This window comes from Kogia breviceps, chromosome 1, assembly GCF_026419965.1.
Source record: "Kogia breviceps isolate mKogBre1 chromosome 1, mKogBre1 haplotype 1, whole genome shotgun sequence".
In the NCBI taxonomy this organism is placed as follows: Eukaryota; Metazoa; Chordata; class Mammalia; order Artiodactyla; family Physeteridae; genus Kogia; species Kogia breviceps.
This window is the reverse complement of record NC_081310.1, coordinates 51,069,411-51,084,595: the sequence shown is the minus strand read 5'-3', so window position 1 is coordinate 51,084,595 and position 15,185 is coordinate 51,069,411. Positions and strand designations below refer to the sequence as shown.

The window sequence follows — 15,185 nt, the reverse complement described above, 5'->3', positions numbered from 1 at the left end:
CCACAGTTGCATGAGCCAATTCCTCATAATAAATCTGTTTATATCTGAATCTGTATTTATACTTATATATCTCCTATTGGTTCTATTTCTCTGGAGAACCCTGACTAACACAGACTAAAAGGAAGAACCAGCAGAACAAACAAATAAAAACCAAGAAGGAGAAATCCATAATGGAGGAGAAGTTTAATGTCCTGGAAGCTAAGTGAAGAGTTTCCTTCTTCCTTCTGTTCCTCCTTCCACCACCCTCTTCTTCCATCCTGAAGCCAGAAGCAGTAGCTGGTGGAGGGAAAGAAAAGGAAACATGGGCAGGGCTGTGCAAGCAGGGTTGGCCTTACTTATGTGTGTGCTGTGACTACTCATCTCATCACCCAAAAGTGTCTCCTCATCTTCCACTTTTCATTCAACACCTGGCAGCTACATGTCCTTAGAAGGGTGAATGACTTCATGCACTCTGACTTCTGGGTTTTCTAGTTTTTAAGAGTTTCCTACCAGTGGAGTAGAGTGGTAATACCCAGTTGTTATGGGCTGAACTGTCTCCCCGCCCCTTCGTATGTTAAAGTCCTAACCCCCAGTACCTTAGAATGTGACTGTCTTTGGAGCTAGACCTTTAAAGACGTATTTAAATTTAGGTAAAGAGGTAATTAAATTCCTTAGGTCTGCACACCTGAGCAGAAAATTATGAAATTCATACCTGTGACAGCAAATAAGAACCAAAATAGAGCTAGGGTGAAAGAGGGTAAGTTGGAGAAAAGATGAAAAGATTGTTCGAGAAGGACCAAAATCACCAGGAGATGGGCGTAGGAAGGTATGGATTCCACTGTTTGTCTGCTGTCATCGTGGGCAACACCTCAAAACCAGGCATAATCCTCTCAGTTACACACACACACACACACACACACACACACACACACACACCCCAAAACTTTAGCAGCCTATAATCATACCTCCCAACCCAAAGGAATTATCTGATGGTTGGAATCTGTACTCTTCTCTTCAGCAAAGTATCCCACAAAGTTCAAGGAGAATATTGTGTAAGATTATTTTATTTCACGGGGCAAAGTTGCTGTAATATCCAGCTGGATCCCACCTGAAGCATTAGAAGCCAACTGTAGTAAACACATTTTATATATGTTCAGCGCTGCTGCAAAGCTGTTCCTCTGCCTTTAGAAGTGCTGCTTGTTATTATAGCTCATGGTAACCAGGCAACATGCAAGAGCAGGCGATGCATGGAACAGGTTCCACGAGGGGAAACATGTTTTTCCCAAACTATTCTCCAAACATATGTTATTTAGCCATTGAGGGCCATTTATTAAAAGCTTTGTGGTTTTCATGAAGAAACTACTACGCATTATAGCTTTTGCCTCAAATCACCAGAAAACTTAAACTGTTTTGGTTAAATATCCCTTTAAAAGCTGACAGAAGAAAAGAATATCTATTATAATGTGGAATCATCTAAATCCCCAGACTGTTATTCCTGCCCAGTTGGACATGGTGACCATGCACATTCCTCTGGGTTAACGCAAGCTTGGAAAGCTAGAAAAGCTGCATGGGCATGGGCTGGCTGGCTGGCTTTCCCCTCAGTAACCCTCAACATCATTTCCTTCTGCCTTTTCTGCTAGCGCTTGGCAGCTTTTCACATCTGGGAGAGCCTGATGTCATAGGTGACCATGTTGAAGTTGTCCCAGGCAAAGAGCTTCTTCTCCAGGGGGTTGTAGTCGATCATGCTGCTGTACTTGTAGCGGTTCTTGAATGGGACCGTCAGGGCTTTGCTGCTACCGGTGCCGGTGTCATATGCAAAGTTGACAGTAGCATCAGGCAGTGAATAGCTGCTGATGGTATACAAGGTGCTGCAGATGATGAAGGCGTTGGCGACCGACTGCTTACGGATGTTAGTCTCCCAGGTTTGTTCCAGCTCCAGATTCTCTGGGTTCAGCTTGGAGAGGACAATGGCACCTTTGGCCGCCTCAGTGCTGTAGATGACCCAGAGGCCTGTCTCATCTACTGCCAGGTCGATGTCTGTGTAGCCGCCCCAGGAATAGGGGAACTGCCCGTGGTAGCCAGCTCCAGGGATTTCCTTCTCAGCCTTCAGCGTCTCGGTGTACAGCTCGTATCTGATCACCGTTCTGGACTCCGCCCCCTGGAAGTAGAGGCTGCCCTGGTACACCACGGCGCCTGTGCTTTCCAGCGGCCTGGGCAGCACGTGCACCTTGGAAGGGTAGCCCTGCAGGAATTGGCTGATGAGGTCATACTCATAAACCTGGCGGACGTCTGTGCCCACTGTGTCAATTCTCCACGTGGTCTCCTGGGTATAGGGGTAGGCGGCCTGGGGGTCTCTCATCCACACGCCGTACTTGCCCGTGAGTGTTTCAGCTGTTCTCAGAGTGACAGGTTCTCCTACCCAAATGAGTTCTCCACATCCTGGTGAATTAAAACAAACACCATGTAGCCACCATCTTTCCACAATGTGGAATCATGGCAGAGCCGGTAGAAGTGAGAACCCCAGAGACAGACCGTCTGGGTTTAAACCAGGCTTTGCCACGCATCACCTTATTTTGTCACTTATTGTGACTTTCAATAAGTTCCTTTGCTCTCTAAGATTCAGTTTTCTGATTTGTAAGGGGAGATAAGAGTAGTGTTTTGGGTAGTAGAGCTGTGGTAAGTTTTAAATGTAATTATACATGTTAAATGCTCGGTATAGAGTAAATGCCCAGTAAATATTCTATGATCACTATGTGATATCAAAGTACAGTTGACCCTTGAACAACATGGGTTTGAACAGTATGGGTCCTCTTATACGTGGATTTTTTTCAATAAATACTTCTACTTGGTATCAGTTGTAAAGATGAATGCTACACAGAGGGCTTCACACTATATTTGTGAATATATTTGACTTAAGCTGGGCAACATCTCATGATGTTCATTGCATTACTCTTTATGACTTTCATGTCTGATTTATTTCATTGTAAAAAATGAGACAATAATCAAGTCATTATAATAATCTTTGTGAAACAAATTTTTCAAGCCCTTCCCCAATGGACCACATACTTCAGCCATCATTTTAATATAATAAAATCTCAATATGATTTTTTAAATGAAGAGTTGGTTGAAAACTTAAATTTGATCGAATCACAATAAACCTCTGTGGTTTTTTTTTTGTTTGTTTTGTTTTTTGCGGTACGTGGGCCTCTCACTGTTGTGGCCTCTCCCATTGCGGAGCACGGGTTCTGGACGCGCAGGCTCAGTGGCCATGGCTCACGGGCCCAGCCGCTCCGCGGCATGTGGGATCTTCCCGGACCGGGGCACGAACCGGTGTCCCCTGCATCGGCAGGCGGACGCTCAACCACTGCGCCACCAGGGAAGCCCCAAATCTCTGTATTTTAATGGGCATCTCAATTTCCTTACAGAAAGTGGAAACTCTTTGTTGCCCATATCTCAGAGAATCATATTTTGAATATCTCAAAACTCTCCATCCTCATGCATGCCCTTCTGTACTAGCAATAATTGTCAACAACATGGATAGTCACTGTCTCTGAAAGACACAGTCCTTGTCTTCAAGTCAGGCTTTCAGGGAACACCTTTCAGAGGGTCAATTGTATTTTGGGTATTTAACCCAAAGTTCAGAAAAGATACCTTTAGTAACAGACACTATGCTGGGATGGTCCATGGTGTCTGTCTGGCCCCAAGATAAAGATATGAAGGATCTACTGAAAAATGTTGTTTTTCAGGTGCAATCAATTCTATATGACAACCAAGTGGGTGAAACAAACACATCTCTCATCTTCCCTCAGTGCAGCCCAGTCCCCATCCCAAGTGTAGGTGATTAGATACAGAGCTTTGCTAGGGAAAGGCCATCTTCCTGCCAGGGTGCCCTGGAAATGGAGCAGAAAGGGGGTTCTGTTTCTCTTCCCCTTTCCTGCCTCTGCTCCCAGGGAGGTTATTTGTCCACCCCCCTCCCCCATAGTGAGCTGAGCAACTCTGAATGCAGAGCTAGACACAGATAAAGACCACATTGGTACAGAAGAGAAGAAATTTAACTCCATACCAGTGCCTCCCTCTTCACTCCTGGGATGACCGGATGGACTCTCCTTCAAGATTAGGGAAGCAGGAACCTCAGTTAACTCTGACTTCAATTCCTGAAAGTCCACGTTCTCCAAATTCCATTTAGAAACTATATTAAAAGAAAGAGGAAAAACTGTACTGTGAGGAAAAAGGCCCAAGGATAGACCATGTTGAGAATGGGATTTAAATAGGCTTCCAAAGATATGACGATGTTTGAGATTTGTTTTAAGATAATAAATGGGGTTCAGGGAGGAGGAGGGACAATGAAACAAGATTGGACTATGCTGACAACTGTTGGAGCTGGGTGATGGATATGTTAGGGTTTGTATTATTCTCTCTACTTTTGTGAATGTTTGAAAAATTCCATAATAAAAAGCTCACAAATAATCAATTGCATAGCAATGTGCCTAGCACAGAGTAGAGTATTCAAAACAAAGTAAGCTTGTACAAAATTAAAATAATTCCCACTAGAAGGTCTGATTTATGAGTAGGTGAGGTTTGATGCAGGGATATTGAGAAAAACCTTAGCATTTTCTGGGATGCCAGAAATTCAGCAATTAACAATTCTCTGCCTGACTTAGGTGTTTTTTTCTCCTGTCATAATGCAAATGTTCCCGTAAGAAGTAACATATTAAGCTTTAACACGCTCGGCTGAAATATTCTGTTAGATCCCTTTCCAAGACCATTTTAGACAAGGAAGAGAGTGTGCAGGATTCCTACAGGAATTTGGGGGACGGTTTGAGCCATGGAGAAGGGAAGAGGTATGGATGACATTGGTGAGACATTAAGTCATCACAGTGTATCACACATTGCTACTTTGACCTAGGATTATGGCATACAGCAGCCCTTGAATACAAGGAAAAAGCACAGCCACAGGAGCAGCTGTTTTAAAATGCAGGTTGGATTATGGTTCAGGTATCGTGAGGCCAACAGATCAAGAGACAATTGCCATTAAAGAGATAGCTCATTATACTCACTGATCCCTAGAAGAGGGGGGACACCACCCCATAGAGGGCCACAGGGTGAAGCACCAGGGTTCACCAGGAGGGAGGGGGAATATGGGTGAGAGCTTTATTTTGATTTCCATGGGAAGGAATGAGTGAGGCAGGGTAAGCAGGTTTAGGAATGGCTGCTCTGAATAATTTCTGCAGGCTCTGAAGCGTAGGAGCTGTCCCTAGTTGTCTGGTACCTGACACCCATTGATCAGGGCAGGGGAATAGTGGCCCTGAGTGTGAGACCCCGATGGAGGAGGGGGTGGGGTGTAGGCTCCGAATTGGTTCATTTGCATATGAAAGGTGTGCTTACAGGTGAGTCATTTACTATCTTTAAAAATTGGCTAACCTTCTGAGGGGCAGTCCCTCCTGTCATCAGCAAGACCCAGATGTCAAAGCGTCAGGATAAAAAGATATGCTTAAAACATCGGCCTTTTCTCTTGCTGAACGTCTCAGGCAGTCTGACCTGGCTCCCAGCCCAGCAGAATAGCAGGGAGGGCAGTCAGGGCAATGCCTGAGGCTGGGCTCCCACACAGCCCAGAAAGTCAGGAAGACATTCTCTGTCTTTCATCACTTGTTAGCTTAACTCTTCTAAATTTACCTCTCAGGCAATGGAAGTCTTAACCCTCCTGGATGTGCCACATTTCATCAATCTTCAGCCACACATTATTTCACATTTTCACATATCTGGAATCAAGGTACCCTCTTATAGTCGCTGGTATTCAGCTTAGGTGAACTACAGTCCTAGAAAAGGCTTCTCCCTGTAAGGAGGTAGGGAAAGCACCCAGCTAAGAAGCACTAAGGCTTGGGCTGGGCCAGGGTGCTGGGGGTGGCCTTCAGGTGTAGCTCCTCCACCTCCCCTCCCGATCCCACAGCAGTCTCCACCCCTGCCTTTCATGCAGCTGTTCAGCTGGCCTCCAGGAGAGTGTGACTGCCCTGGAGGGGGTGCGTGCTCAAACCCTGGGACGTTCCTCAGTCTAAACTAGGCCAGGTGACCAGTTATGAACTCTAAGCCAAAACGTGTAGCCAGCTGAGGTCATCCTAGATATGCACTCCACACTCCAGGGGTAACTGGGAGTACCCTTAGGAATGTGGAAGGTCTTCGGTGTCCGCAGCCTTGGGAAGCTGTTTATCCATCCTGTCAGCCAGCCCCTCTGGAGCACCTATTAAGTGTAAGACTAGATGTGGAGAAAAAAGGTGAATAAGATACAGCTGGTCCATGGTTCCCTTTAGGAATGGATAATCTGGCAAAGTCCTCTTGGCCAGGAAGTAACATGGGTTCATTCCAGGCTACTTTGGGAACCAGGATCGGTTGGACCATCCAAATGGTTGCTGGAAAGTCCTGGGAAGTTAATTTGGTTTCTTGAATCTCCTCCTCCCTGTCTGAAGAGCTGTGGAGGTGAGGAAACTCCTCTGTTCTTCCCTCTAAAGATTGCCTTGACGTAGGAGGGTACCCAAGGCAGAGGCTGATCTACTAGGTCAGATGTAGGTTCCCTAGACCAGACCAGTCCAGGACCTGCATGGGCAGCATGCGAGAGGAACAGCATGCCCAAGGTCCCCTGTTCTTCTGTGCTGCCAGGAATAGGAAAGTGTGAGGAAGCCCCTTCCTTTACGAGGGGCTGACAGAGCTGGCTTCAACCGTCCCTGCCTCCTGAAGCCCAGGCCTCTGCCCTCTGTCTGCCTCTCCCAACCACTTGACTTATCTCTTAGGCCTAAAACACAAGGAGAGAACCCTGATTCATGGCTGTCAGAAGCAGCACCCCCTGCCTTGCCTACCCAACCTCTGACACTGACCAGAGGCTCATACAGCGTGGCCGGTTCTCAAAGTCATGTCACTGAGCGAATTCCCTGAGGTGAGCTGTTTTCCTTTCCTTTGTACCTTTCCTTAGACCACTGGTCCTCAGGATAATTCAAACTTTGTTTCCATTAATTCTCAGTAGAGGCACACACACCTGCAAGTCAGTGAGAAGAAAATTCAGAAAAATGGGGGACTTCCCTGGCGGTCCAGTGGTTAAGACTCCACGCTTCCAATGCAGGGGGCTCGGGTTCAGTTCCTAGTCAGGGAACTAAGATGCCACATGCTGGTGCGGAAATGCCTTCTCGGGAATTCCCTGGTGGTCCAGTGGTTAAGACTCCACACTTTCAATGCGGGGGGCCCTGGTTTGATCCCTGGTCGGGGAACTAAGATCCCCACAAGCCACATGGTGCAGCCAAAAGAAAAAAAAAAAAAAAAAAGAAAGCAAGGAAAATGTCCTCTTTAGCCACAGGGAATTAAAAAAAGTGAGGGGGAAACAAATCCAAGCAGGTATTTTCCCAGGTAACTTCATTGAAGACATCTAAAGTACTGGCACTGAAATACTGAAAAACAGCTTATTTGTGAAAAGAGATGATTAACAGGTATTTATGGCTCTTTCTACATTTCAAAGCAGTTTTATAGAAATTATTTATGTGATCTGGTGCCTTCACAAGTTTTAGAGAAATAGAATAAGGCTTTAGAACAGCAGTCTGCCCCTAATTTAACTATTGCCACCACTTACTAAGTGCCTCCTATGAGCCAGGTCCTATGCTAGGCTTTTGCTATCATTACCCCTATTCCACATAACAGTCCTAAGAGGGAACATTATGATCTTCGTTTTGCAGAAGAGGAAACTGAGGCTCAGAGAGGTTAAGTTACTTGCCCAAGGTCACACAGCTGGTAAGTGGTGGGACTAGGACTTGAACCCACGTGTGCCATGGTCATGGCAGTCGTGAACCTTTCCACCCTGTGGTGGGGATGTGGGTCAGTTATAAATGTACTGCCTGTCAGTGCTGAATGCACCCTTCCATAGATGATCTCTCAAAAAAAGAGACATTTCTCCTTTAAAGTATGATGTTAGGCTTTCTCAGTAGAGGGCGCTAGAGGGACACAGTGCGGGGGTGGGGGGGCAGTCTCCTGCAGTGTCCCGCAGGGGCTGGGCTGGCAGCAGGAGTGTGAGGACATCTGGTGGAGCTCTGCCTCAGGCACTTGCCAAGGACGTGGTTCTTCTGTGACCTTGCAGCCTCAGCCTGGCCACAACGTTTCCAGGACCCTCTCAACACCGCACCCAGAGTCCTTGCATGGGGACCCCCGTGCTCTGCAGACCTCTGCAAGCCCCTACGCTGGCTCTGCAGGGCTCCTGCAGCCTTTCCCAGACTCAGGAGATGTCCATCCCACCTCCAGCCTGGGCTAACCGGCCAGCGTCTCTGCTCTCTGATGGGCTAAACCCCACCTTCCTCAATGATGTCGGAAAACCCATCCAAGTTTGTCCTTCCTCTGTACCCTCCCTCAGCCCTAGGGTGCCATGTGGGGTTTATTTTATCTCATAGTTGCTCTTTCATCAGTTAATTCTTTATATTGAACATCCCTGACTTAACCTGCTATGTGGTATCTGTCTCCTGCTTGAACTGAGACTGCTACCAGAGGCTCTACACTGCTCAGCACTTTAGGGGGTGACCCACTCCTGGAGCTGACTCAGATTCCAGTGGGTGGCTCATGCACACACAGCTCCCAGGTGGTTTACCCAGAGAGACATCTTCCCGTCAGCTCTTCCTCCCCTACACGTGCCTGGCTGGTGCCCAGTTCCTTTCCTGGCCCCACCAAGGTCCTCAGGGCTCTAACCAAGGGGTCTTTCTCCCTGGCCCCCTAACCTCCAAACCCTTTGCAAGAACCACACCTCATGTGCTTTCTTTGGAGTAAACAAGAATCACAATAAAACGTAAGGTCAGGGAATGGCTTCCAGAATGACTGTAAGGCCAGTTCTCAGTTGGCAGGTGGGATGGTTGGATTGCAGATCTGCTGGGTGCTGCTTGGCTGTGTCAGCCAGGAACACCTGGCAATGGTCAGATTCCCAGAGTAGAGTCGCCTGGCGTGAGAAGCAAAGCCTGTGGGAGAGGATGCAGAGCCCAAAGGCAGGGAAGCCGTTGCGTGAAGGGGCCTGGCTGCTCCAGAAGTCATAGTTTCCTAATTCAGTCCTGCCATGTACCAGCTGTGTGACTTTGGGCAATTACTCAATTTCTCTGAGCCTCAGAATTCTTAGCTCAAACTATAAATGAAATGATCCTCAGTAAAAATGTAAGAAAACTAAAATTTCTCTGGAATGTTTCAAAATCACTCAAATTTCCTTCTGAATGTGGGAGAAAAACAAAAGAGGTTATGAAAAGATTAAGGACTGTATTGTATCAGACAGCTAAAAATTTTTAGGGCTTTTGTTTGTTTCTATGAAAATTCAGTCCTTCTGCGGTTGAGAAGTTCATGTCTATTATAAAATTTTGGAAATATTTTCTTCATGCTCTGTCCTATATATACACTTATATGTAGATATATAAGCAATGACATTGCAATGATTTTTGTAGTTATTTTCTATCACTGCCTGAAAAGTTAGGTCAGTATTACATACATGAAGAGGAGGAAGAAAAAGAAGGGTGCCAACATAATCACAGGTTGTCATGAATACTCTAGAAGGTGAAGATTAGCTAGCAGACTACTGTCCTGGGTGCTGCTCCAACATATACTGTCTCTGGAATCAATGCATGTTACAGAAATGACATGTATACGTCGACATTTTGATCTATAAAGGACATTTTTTTTTCTTTTTTTTTGGCTGCACTTGGTCTTCGTTGCTGTGCGCAGGCTTTCTCTAGTTGTGGTGAGCGGGGGCTACTCTTCATTGTGGTGCGCAGGCTTCTCATTGCGGTGGCTTCTCTTGTTGCAGAGCACATGGGCTCTAGGCACGCAGGCTTCAGTAGTTGCAGCATGCGGGCTCAGTAGTGGCGGCACGTGGGCCCCAGAGTGCACGGGCTTCAGTAGTTGCAGCACATGGGCCCAGTAGTTGCGGCGTGCAGGCTCTAGAGCACGCGGGTTTCAGTAGTTGTGGCGCACAGGCTTAGTTGCTCCAAGGCGTGTGGGATCTTCCCAGACCAGGGATCGAACCCCTGTCTCCTGCATTGGCAGATGGATTCTTAACCACTGCGCCACCAGGGAAGTCCCTATAAATGACATTTTTAAACAATAGTGGAGCTCTAGCAAAAGAAGCCCTTCGTAGCTATAATCCATTTACTGGGTGGTCACTCAGTGCCAGGCACTGTGCGGGATGCTTTCCTGCGTTACTTCTAATTGGGGAGATTATTCTCTCCATCCTATAGGTGAGGAAATGAAATCTGCAGCACTTGTGTTGAGCAACCTTGGTGTCCCTCCCTGCATCTCTTGCCCACCTTCTTGTAGCCATTGCTTTGTCACCCTCTGCAAGAACAAGCCTGGCGCTCACATCTGTGGATCAGGGAAGTGCGATATACCCCATGGAATGATCCTTGGCCAACAGAGTATCGAATCTGGGAAGGAATGCTCCCTTTCTCTGTTGCATTCTACACAGCTTCTCAGAAGTCTTGGTGGGGTACAGCCTTGGCTGCCCACCGTGGGGACCAGTTGGAGAAGGGCCCTCCCCCACTGCCCCACACAAGCCCTCATCCGAGGTTCTGTTCTCTGAGAGTCCAAAGCAGACGAGAAACAAAGGGGAAGGTGGGATTTCTCTTGTGACACTATAAGCAACTCTAGTTTCTCTTTTGGTAAGCTGTATTTTCTATTCATTTAAAAGATTATTTAAAAGATCTCTATACATTTCACTACAGAATTATTACTACAACATTTTATATGCATATATTATTTCAACTCTCACAAACACACACGTATAAACAAGTGACTTCCGTGATTCTAAGGACATGTTTTTTCTATGTAATAACTACACAATAAAGAAGATGGTGGTGACAATCTGAATTACAGGTGGCGTCAGGAAAAGTCCACCTCCTCAGGCCTTTCCTCCGCCCGCTCGGCCTCACTGAGCCCTCAGTCCCACACCCTCCTTCCGCAGTTACCGCCTCTCCTGCCTAAAGCACACCCACACCTGAACCCCAGCCGCACAAAACACCCCTTGACTCTCACATCTAGGACCTTGAAGCACATCTTTTGTTCCAAGCGTTCTTTCCCTACTGTTTAAATGTAACTTTGCTGTCATTCATCTTCAGGTTCTATAAACTAGAGGTCACGTCAGGGTCCTGAAGAGCCACTGAACATCGGGGGAGGGGCTTGAATTCTAGTCCCGGCTCTGCCACTAGAGGGCTGCTGACAGGGAACCTCTGAGCAACCTCTCTGGGCCTAAGTTCCACACCTGCACAAATAAGCCAGAGGCATCAGATGCTCTCGAGGCCCCCTTTCCAGCTATACATTCTTGTACTAATGTTATTTCCTGCTCACGAAAAACCCACTGCTAGAAAAGAGCTTCCAAGTCTGTAGTTCACTATACTGGGCTGTTGTCTTTATTTCAAAAGTAGAGCAGCTGGAAAGGACAAAAAGAAATATAAAATCAGGGCTTCCCTGGTGGTGCAGTGGTTAAGAGTCCGCCTGTCAATGCAGGGGACACGGGTTCAAGCTCTGATCTGGGAAGATCCCACGTGCCGCGGAGCAACTAAGCCCGTGCACCACAACTACTGAGCCTGCGCTCTAGAGCCCTTGAGACACAACAACTGAGCCCGCGTGCCACAACTACTGAAGTCAGCGTGCCTAGAGCCTGTGCTCCTCAACAAGAGAAGCCACCGCAATGAGAAGCCCGCGCACCGCAATGAGAAGCCCGTGTACCGCAATGAGAAGCCCACGCACCACAATGAAGATACAATGCAACCAAAAATAAATAAATAAAACAAATAAATTTTAAAATATATGTATATAAAATCAGAGGACACATTGAATAAATTCTCAAAGACTTGTTAAATGACCACAAGACAATACAAAAAAATGTTTCCTCTATTTTCTCTCTCTCACACACACACACACACTCTCTCTCTCTCTCTCTCTCTCTCTCTCTCTCTCTCTCTCTCTCTCTGTGTCTCTCTCTCATGGGTTCTGTTCATTCAGTTAACAGTCTGAAATACGTAATGCCTCCTAACACTTCTATTAATAATGATATAATGATTCTTTCATTTGTGCTCAAAGACTCAATTTCAACAAGTCTCAGCATCATTACTGATCAGCTGTTCAACCTGGGGTCCCTTGGCATCTTGTGACCTTACTTTCCTTCATTGTAAAATTTAGAATTGGATCTCTCCCAACTCTATCAATACAGGATTTTTAAAAATCCTTTATACCTTAGAGTCATTTCATCTGAATCCTACAAAAATCGTTATTCACAACAGGAATTTTCATTGCCACGTTATGGATGAGAAACCAAGGTGCAGAGACTAAACGACTTGCCCGAGGTCACACCCAGGCATGGACCTTGGGTTTTCTGGTGTCACATCTGTGCAGATTTTGCCTTTCATGCAGAACCTCTTTAGAAGATAATTTCCCTTCATTTTATTTTGAAGATTTTCAAAGCTTTTGAAAAGTTGACAGACAGTACAATAAACCCCCATGTGTCGTTCACTCAGATTCACCAACTGCTAATATTTTGTCACATTTGTATCATTTTTCTTTCTCTCACTCTTTATATATTTACAGTCTTTTCAAACCATTGAAAGTAAATTGTAGACATTCTGATGCCTCATCCCTAAGTGCTTGAGTATGTATCTCCTTAGAACACGGATATTCTTCATAACCACAATACCATATCTCACCCAAGAAACTGAACACGAATCCAATAACACAACCTGATAAGCAGTCTATATTCAAATTTCCTCAAGGATCCCAAACCTGTCCCTTGTAACTTTGTCCCCGTGGATGCAGGGGCCACTCCAGCATCATGTACTGCCTTTGGTTACTACATCTCTATAGTCTCCTTTAATCGAAAACGAGGCCCCCACCCCCAGCTCCCTTTTTTTAACTTTCTTGATGTTGACATCTTTGAAGAGCCCTGACTAATAGTCCCCTAACTGCATTTGCTTGCTTGTTCCCTCATGGTTGGAAAACTTATTAAACAGTGAATATTTGGGAGCAGCGTTTCACAAAAAGTGACACAAATACTTTTTTCCCAACTACTGGGAAGAGTGTCTCTCCTCCCTCAGTGTACACTCATGGACTCACCTTGCAGGGACCAGGATGAACAGAATGACATCTCAGGTAGCAAAAGCCACTTCAAAGTGACTTAAAAGCAGAGGTTCTCAGATTGGACCAAGAGCAGGAAAATTTCCAAAACAACATATTGAGGGAACCCACACCGGGTTGCTGCCTCTTTATTTTGCCAAGGAAGGACACTTAAAAAAAACCCCTACCACCTATCATCATTTCATAAATCTATTGTCATCTCATAAACAGAGGTCATTTTAACAACAAAAGGTAAGCGTCAACAATCTCTGAACAAAGATTCACAAAAGGACAGTTTTCTAAAAAGGATAGTTGGCAACTTTCTACTGATCATATATATTTGCATCTCACCTGGTCCTTATAGTTCTCATTTTGCTATGGATTGTGAAAACTGTCATGGGTAGGCACAAGAACCCAGAACCTGGGCTTGCCTGGTGGCGCAGTGGTTGAGAGTCCGCCTGCCAATGCAGGGGACACGGGTTCGTGCCCCGGTCCGGGAAGGTCCCACATGCTGTGGAGCAACTAAGCCCGTGCGCCACAACTGCTGAGCCTGCGTTCTAGAGCCCGCGCTCTGCAACAAGAGAAGCCACCGCAATGAGAAGCCCGCGCACCGCAACAAAGAGTAGGCCCTGCTCGCCACAACTAGAGAAAAACCCGCTCGCAGCAATGAAGACCCAACGCAGCCAAAAAATAAATTTAAAAAATTAAAAAAAAAAAAAAACTCAGAACCACGAACCTCAACAGAACTCTCGGGAGGTAACTCACTAGCAACATGTGAAAGTGATTGCTTTGCCCTCCTTAATTTGTCTGACTCACGCTAGATGCGTGGTCTCCAGGAGAGAAGAGAGGGCAGGAAGGACAGGCCTGGCCGCCTGTAACAGGTTTCCGTGAACCGTGCCAGCTTCACCCCATGGTGTTACCTTCCTTGGAGCCTGGTGGCACGTCCTCAGAGGTGCTGCGGGCCTGGGGACACTGGCCCCTCCTCAGCCTCGCTACCTCCTTGCTACTGCTTTCCAACCTCCTGGCCAGATCCCTGTTCTCTGCCTCCAGTCGTCTCTTCTCCTCCTCCAGAGCTGACTTGTCACGGACGAGGTTGCTGTAGGCTAACTCCAGCTCCGTCTGCGGCCGCCCCTCCTGGGTATCCCAGGGCGCGGCAGCCTGGCCCAAGGTCAGGCGGTGGAGGAGGTCCTCCAGGGAGCTGAGCCGGGCTTTGGTGGACTCCATGGCCGCGCGCTGTTCACGGCCGTCTCTCTGCAGGTCCTGGATGGCTGACATGGCCTGGCCCTGCTCGGGGCAGCCGGACTCATCGGGGCCAGCCACACTGAAGGTGTACTGGCATCGGCCACTCTGGTCGTTGGCCTTCCGGAACTGGGCTGTCCTGGCACCCACACCCCATACCAGACAGGCCAGCAGCAGCAGCTGGACAGCTGGCATCTCGGGCCTGCAGTGGCAGCAACGTGCACAGAAGCCCCCAGAGCAGCGACTGGACGAGGCTCTCTCTGGAACTCTCCCCTGCGCTACGAGGTGTCTGGCTGGGTGGCCTGGCTGATTCCTGCCCTGGCTGCACAGAGGTTTATATATACTGGGGGAGGCAGCCCTGCGTGGGGGGAGGATGATGCGGCCACGTGAGGCTGGGTGAGGCCGTGCACAAGGGGGGGGCTGTTTTCACACTGCCAGCAAGAGTTTTAGAAAATGACCTTCCAGAAGTCTGTTTTGAATTTCTTTTAAAAAAGAATGTCCCACTTTATGCACCCCACATCCCCATAACAGTCCCTATAGCCCCACCCTGTTTTCCCACATACATTCACACATATCCACCTCATCCAGTATGACTACTTGTGTGTCAGTTTCAACAAGGATTTATTTCTAGTTCTTATTTCCATTACTCGGCAAACTTTATTGAGAACCTGCTCTGTGTCAGGCACTGTTCTAGAAAACGGGCATACAGCCATACCTAAGACACAGTCCCTTTGTCCCTGTAGCAATGACAGAGATGAATAACAGCCAGGCAGGATACAAGGGCAGCATGCCACCAGGCTTAAGGGAGCAGCAATGCTTTAAAAGCAGTTAGAAGCAGAATTCTTCCCCTGCCCCTCCCTTTAAAACAA

General features: G+C 47.0%; 1 protein-coding gene across 2 annotated transcripts; it reads right to left on the bottom strand.

Annotated features, from left to right (window-relative positions):
- Positions 1-1,025: 1,025 nt before the first annotated feature.
- On the bottom strand, positions 1,026-14,626 carry MYOC (myocilin). 2 transcript variants are annotated; one of them, XM_059079594.2, is made up of 3 exons: positions 13,998-14,626; positions 4,043-4,168; positions 1,026-2,418 (listed from the first exon to the last, which is right to left on the bottom strand). In XM_059079594.2, exons 1-3 carry the CDS (start codon positions 14,509-14,511, stop codon positions 1,634-1,636), a joined length of 1,425 nt encoding a protein of 474 aa, XP_058935577.1. In that variant the 5' UTR covers positions 14,512-14,626; the 3' UTR covers positions 1,026-1,633. The 2 variants fall into 2 exon arrangements, with proteins under 2 accessions (XP_058935577.1, XP_058935569.2); XM_059079586.2 differs by lacking the exon at positions 4,043-4,168 and having other exon boundaries at positions 13,998-14,625.
- Positions 14,627-15,185: the final 559 nt, after the last annotated feature.